This window comes from Euprymna scolopes, chromosome 9, assembly GCF_053919585.1.
Source record: "Euprymna scolopes isolate OS-2025 chromosome 9, ASM5391958v1, whole genome shotgun sequence".
Lineage (NCBI taxonomy): Eukaryota > Metazoa > Mollusca > Cephalopoda > Sepiida > Sepiolidae > Euprymna > Euprymna scolopes.
The window spans coordinates 22,972,183-22,979,682 of record NC_136490.1 but is presented as its reverse complement, the minus strand read 5'-3'; the positions used below and the strand labels follow the sequence as shown (position 1 = coordinate 22,979,682).

Sequence of the window (7,500 nt, the reverse complement as noted above, 5' to 3'; positions counted from 1 at the left end):
TATTTTGATTAATTTTAGGCTATGTTTGCTGCTAATAAGCCAATTATGGCGGTTCTTACGTCGAAGTGTTAATTGCCTCTCGCTCTCTCTCTCTTTCTCTCTCTCTCTCTCTCTCTCGAATTATACTTGCAGTAAATAATGCTTCAATAATGTATAAGAACTAAATAATAATCGAAGTTCGTAAATGTTTTATAACTGTTACTTTAGATGGCGTGTTGCATTGTCCTATACAAAAATGAGTCTATTTAAATTAGTTTTAGACATATGGTGGGACTTATTGTCACAAGCGACGCACCATAAAACTTGGCGCTATGGTATTTTTATTATCATTATTATTATTAAGATTGATTCAGAATTGAAGCGTGTCATATCAACCCACCTTGTGGAAATAAGGAGGCCCATCTGGTTATGACATATTGTCATTTTTTATACATTTAAAATGAATACAAACATTAATTTATGAAAAATTATTAAACGTTTTCGTCCATCTCCGTTTTCGTCCATCTCCGTTTTCGTCCAGCTTCGTTTGGGTGTCCATGTAGTCTGGATACATTGCAACCAGATATGACACAAGACTGAAGTAGGAAGGCAGCAGTGTCTGCAAGGGGAAACTTGTGTATTGTGAAAAAAATGTCAAAAACATACCTATTATAATACACGAGAGAGATGTTTCTAGCTAATAGGTAATAAACGAATTTGTGGTCTGTGGAGGTAATGCATAGGACTCTTCGAAGCGTCTGATGACTCAGCTTACCTCGTATATGATATGCATTTTACTGGCCTTCTCTGAATATGATAAGATAAAAGTGCAGTGTCTGTTCTGTCAGTTGGTAAAAGGAGTAGAAATCTTGTCCTTTGAATTCCCTCTAGCCTTAACCCCGTGGGGAGTTAAAGAAGTATGAATTATTTCATATATAAAAATCCATATAAAATGATATCTCTATAAGTATATATTAACACTTACGTCATTACAATAAGAGACGGAAAGTAGGTCGTTATGAAAGATGCATGTATGTCTACATTACAGATTATTCTATGAAGTCAAGTTCACATTTATTTTACTAAAAATACATTAAAAATTTTTTTACTGCTTTAATGTGAAGTTTAGTAAATATTTTTTATTGTTGAAATATTTCACCAACTATTTTATTATAGAAATCTATTAACAGAATATTACTGTTAAATTCACTAATGTTTGTTGGATTCTAAGAGGCATAAAAAATTAAAATTTATTTTTCTACTAGAATACAGTAAAATATCCTAATATAATACACATTAAAATAGTGTACTATAAAAATACATTAAAATATTGTACTATAAAAATACATTAAAATATCTTACTATACAAATACATTAAAATATCTTACTATAAAAATGCATTAAAATATCTTACTATACAAATACATTAAAATATCTTACTATACAAATACATTAAAATATCTTACTATAAAAATACATCAAAATAGTTTGCTATAAAAATGCATTAAAATAATTTACTATAAAATAAATTAAAATACCTTACTATAAAATACATTAAAATATTTTACTATGAAAATACATTAAAATATCTTGCTATAAAAATGCATTAAAATATTCTACTATAAAAATACATTAACAAATTTTACTATAAAATGCATTAAAATATCTTAGTATAGAAATACATTAAAATATCCTGCTATAAACATTCAATCAAATACCTTACTATAAAAACACATTAAAATATCTTACTATAAAATACATTAAAATATCTTACTATAAAAATGCATCAAAATATCTTACTATAAAATATATTAAAAGATCTTACTGTAAAATATATTAAAATATTTACTATAACATACATGAAACTGTATTGATATAAAATATATTAAAATATTTTACTTTAAAAATACATTAAATTATTTCACTATAAAAATACATTAAAGTATCTTAGTATGAAAATACATTAAAATATCTTACTATAAAAATGTCAAAGAGCGGGCATTGGCGCGTGTGAGAACATCAGCAGCAGTAGAAGCATAGCGGGCAAGCGGAAGTATTAACAGCAGCAGTTGTTAAAGCTCTATGAAAATTAGCAAGCATGCGCGAGCTTGCTTCACAAGAAACGGGGAGAAAAAATACACCACGTGGTCGAGAGGAAGCAAAGTGCCCGCCGAGGAAGATGAACGTGTTAAAACAAGGCAAGGAAAGCGCATTTTAAAAAGCATATGTGTGTGCGAAAAGACTTTCCCAAAATAATGAGTTGTTGTAGGAAAAACACGAATAAATGCAGTCATTTTCACTTAAGAAAGATAGGTGAATCGGATTTGTATTCTTTTCCAGTTTTATTTTTATTAATTACTAAGGTAAAGAGTTACGCCGCAGAGTATTGCAAAAATAAATTAAACTATTTTACTATAAAAATGCATTAACATATCTTACTATAAAAATGCATTGAATTATCTACTTTAAAAATACATTAACGATTTTACTATAAAAAGGCATTAAATTATCTTACTACAAAATGCATTAAAATATCTTACTATAAAAATGTATTAACATCTCTTTCTATAAACATGCATTAAAATATCTTACGACAAAAATGCATTAAAATATCTTACGACAAAAATGCATTAAAATATCTTACGACAAAAATGCATTAAAATATCTTACGACAAAAATGCATTAAAATATCTTACTATAAAATGCATTAAAATATCTTACTATAAAATGCATTAAAATATCTTACTATAAAATGCATAAAAAATCTTACTATAAAATGCATTAAAATATCTCGCTATAAAATGCATTAAAATATCTTACTATAAAATGCATTAAAATATCTTACTATAAAATGGATTAAAATATCTTACTATAAAATGCATTAAAATATCTTACTATAAAATGCATTAAAATATCTTACTATAAAATGTATTAAAATATCTTACTATAAAATGCATTAAAATATCTCACTATAAAATGCATTAAAATATCTTACTATAAAATGCATTAAAATATCTTACTATAAAATGCATTAAAATATCTTATTATAAAATGCACTAAATATCTTAATATAAAATGCATTAAAATATCTCACTATAAAATACATAAAAATATCTTACTATAAAATACATTGAAATATCTTACTATAAAAATATATTAAACTATTTTATTATAAAAATACATTAAAACATAGAATAGACAAAAGCGCTTTGATGCAAATTAAAGAATTTTAGTTTCTTCTTTTTTAAGTTTAGGAATAAAATAAAATTTCCTGTTGCGTCTAAGCGTGTTTTAAAACAGTTTGTTTATGCTATATTTTATTTATTTATTTCAAGATGCTTCATTGACTAACATTTTCAACTACATTTAAAAGCGTTACTATAAATGTTTTTAAATATATTACAATAAAATGACATGAAAATAATTTTTATTAAAATATATAAAATAATTTTTAATAAAATTCACAAATATCTATAAAAACACAACAAATATTATTTTATTTAAAGAGTATTAACATCCATTATACAGAAAGTTTACCTTACCAGGAAAAAACAGTATTGAGCTAATTAACTACGTTAAAATTAAAGAAAATCATTTAAATCACATACACGTTTAAACATAACCATTGTCATTATGTAGTTGTGATTTGCTTATACGTTATCGGGTTTTCTGAGAGTATATTTATATTCTATTAGTAAGGTTGAAAACTCCTATAATATTCTTCAATTTGAAACATGTAATTACTATCGATTAATTACAGTTTTGTGATTAGTTTAATGTCTCATATTTTCAGATTGTCTGGCCGTACTTAAAGATTTTTAACTAAAAATATGTCTTTACCAATAACAGAGTAGAGTAATAACAAATGGAAATTTGCTTGTCAGAAGCGAAGTGAAATGTATCAACTTAAAGGGTATTTCTGTTTGACTTTAAAAACCGACAATATGACTTGATACGTTAGATGTATATGTATATTGTTACGTTACATACCTTCTGTTGCTTCATAAAATCCTGTAAAGGTGTCATTATGTTTGGAGCCATTGAGCACTGTGTAGATAAAATGAACAAAGTTGCAGTTAACTTGAAAAGAACATCTCAGGAATTTTTTAGGGAGAGAGATATGTATAAGTTTATATTATATATTTTAAAAGGATTATATGGTAGGGGGAATATTAACTCTGCTATTAGACATTTTATTATCCTGTAAAAGTTTCGAACATAGGGACATTTCTCTGAATATATATAAAAATTGATTCAACTAGTTCGAAGAAAAACAGTCTAATTATTAGAAAATAACTAACTTGATCATTTTTGTGTTTTTCTATGATAAATAATACGCATTTTACACATTCACACACAAATATATATATATATATATATATATATATATATATATATATATATATATATATATATATATATACAGGGTATCCGAAAAGTCACCGAAGAGTTTAAAATCTTTGTAATTTTACCATTAATTATTATTTTTTCTATTTCAAATGTTGTACAGACAATGTTATGGAAATGAATTATGCATAAGTATATCAGTGAACAACTGTGAAATTATGGATAAGTATCGCATTGAACAGCTTATGAAATTATTTAACCCAAATCAGGGGTCAATTGTTTCGACTGAAAGAGATTATGGTTTCCCAGACTTAGCTAGCCCCGATTTGTTCTCATGTGGATATCTCACAGAAAGAGTCAATGTTAACAAGAGTCAACGTTGATAAACCCCAGACCCAGCAAGAATTGAAGGAAAACGTCAGGCACGAAAGAAATGTAGTTAAATCGAGTCCCAGGGATTCCGCAATCTGTCATGAATAATGTTTTTGAAAGAGCACAAATATGCGAAACTGAAAATGGGCAACATTTGAAAGACATTATTTTTCATGAATGAAGATTGTTTGAATTTTTTTTTTTTAATTCCCAATGTCTTAATCAGATTGTGTAAAAATTACAGAAAGATGTCAAAATAAAGAATATTTTTTAAGTTCAAAGCCCTTTAGTAACTTTTGAACACCCTATATATATGTATATATATAAATATATATATATATATATATATATATATATATATATATATATATATATATATAACAAACATGTCAAAATCGGATCTTAACTGAAGCAATACTCAAATCTTGCACACGATATTGGCGGAATATCAAGTCAAATACAGCCATATAACTAGTCATATTCATGGTTTATTTTTATCGTAAATTAGGCACTTTCATAAACCAAATTATCTATTTATTATGTACGTATGAATGTGTTTAGTGGGTAACTTAACACTAATAATTTTTTTATTCCTAACTAAAAAAAAACTGAAAATCCTGACATTTCAGGAGAACATTAAGAAAAGTCAGATTTATAATTTATTATTTTAATAAAGCTCTAGATAAAATGATGTTAAGTTCTTTATATAAACAAATGTGCTGCTTTTATTTGGCTGGATTTTAATATCAAGTAGTCGATGTTCATCCCCTCTCTCTCTCTCTCTCTCTCTCTCTCTCTCTCTCTCGTCTCTCATATACAAAGCATTCAAAATAAATCATAGTTTTATAGAGAAAACACACGCTTTCTATAGCGCTTCTAAATCATATACGTACGTATATGTTAATAAATTTATGTACATATATGTAGCAAACAACAAAACATAATACACAATAATGAATAAAATGTAACGTGTGTTGATGTTATATATGTTGTTACACTGTATTTTTTTTATATTTTCATGTGAAATAAATGTTGTATTTTATATATATATTTGCGTAAGTATGAATGTGTGTGTGTCCATACTGCACACGCAAATAAGCATATTGTGTATCCTTTTTATGTGTCTACAAATTGTTTCTAAGTGAGCATGTGTCAATATGAGTATATATATATATATATATATATATATATATATACGTGTATATGTGTGTAAATTTGTGTATCCTTTTCTTATATGTGTGTATAAATATGCGCACGACAATATGTTTATATAAGTCTAAGCTGTTACGTAATCTTGTAAATACATAGGTGCATATACACAAATGATTATATGTAATAACGTATGTACATAAACATAGAATATATATATATGTATATATATGTGTATGTGTGTGTGATGGGTCGATTCTAATATTTTCTCTGATTCCGATATAATTAGCGATCCATTACTAAATACCCGATTCCGATCAATTGTATCGATTCCGATTCCGATACTTTATAAACTCTAAATACGTTAGTATGAAGTAGTTATTTTTTCACAATTATAGTAAAAACGCGTGTTAAATGTGCGGATGTTTTCTCAGGCATAAAAAATACATTTGTAAGCGACGATCTATTAGTTAAAAACCAATAAATATTTATTATTTTATCATTATTACCCGCAGTGTAAGATGTTGCATTTAACAGAATGATTTTTTTTTTAATTAAAAGAATCGTTTATTGGCATCGGAAAGTAGGTACTAATTTTCCCGATTCCTATACCCCTAAAAGTTCCAGTTTTTCCGATTCTCGATTCCGATTAATCGTCCCAACACACGCACCCACACATAGATATGAGGTTATATGTCTGTCTGTCTTTATATTTCAAGCTCTATCTATTTCGGAACTAAAAGTTGTTAGGAGCCTCAAATGATTGGATTTTTTACGGACCGTTCTTTTACGGGTTTTTAGCCGGTCAAGGGGTTAAAATGTGTAAAAAGTGAAAAGATCGTTATAGACTTTCTACAATCATCTTAGTTTATTTTTAATCAGTTCATATGTGTGTCACGTTGGTACAGTGGTAACGTCACCAGCTTTGAATGCTACAGTTTTGCTTTTGGTTTTGTTTCAAGCTGAGGTCATCCAAATACCTTTTTTCTTACTTTTCAAATCACGACTCCATAAAAATATATACGAAACCTGGACAAATTAAAACATCATTTTTAAGCGTATTTTACGATCGGGCAAAACCCGTACCGCCCCCCCCAAGAAAAAATTTCTGTAGGTTTATCATCTTTGTGCAAAGTAAATTTTGTGTTTAATTCCCCCAACACGGATGATTCTTAGCTTCGGTAAAAATAGTTTTAATTATTGATTTTGCCATACATATTTATGTAGATATGTAAGATGAATAATTTGGCTCCCATTTGTTTCAATTTTAATATTCAGTTCTATGTAATATTAATGTTTAAATTACTCATACCTAAAGGAAGTGGAAAGAGTTTTTACTCTTAAAATAAATTATATCTACGCCTACTGCCATTCACATACACTGCAAATACTTTATATATATATATATATATATATATATATATATATATATATATATATATATATATATGGTTGTATTATTAGCAAGGGCCTAGCGTCTCCAACAGGAAGTTCGAAAATTCAAAGTGGCATTGCAAAAGTAGAATATTGAGAAGTACAAAGTTATGTACATCGAATCTGTGCATTTTGTAACGACTCTGGAAGGACGGTCGAACAAAAAGACACTAACAAATTATTTTAATATGTTATCTTAATGGAAATAGAAAGATGACC

General features: G+C 27.1%; 1 protein-coding gene across 12 annotated transcripts in view; it reads right to left on the bottom strand.

Moving 5' to 3' along the window:
- LOC145284464 (uncharacterized) overlaps window positions 1–7,500 on the bottom strand; it is a 763,119-nt gene that overhangs the window by 214,672 nt on the left and 540,947 nt on the right. For 9 of the 12 annotated variants that reach the window (XM_080133299.1, XM_080133300.1, XM_080133301.1 and 6 more), the window contains one exon: window positions 3,970–4,026. The exons of the other annotated variants lie outside the window; for them this stretch is intronic. In XM_080133299.1, the coding sequence (XP_079989425.1) occupies window positions 3,970–4,026 (57 nt within the window). The remainder of the gene's footprint in view (window positions 1–3,969; window positions 4,027–7,500) is intronic. 12 annotated transcript variants of the gene reach the window in all.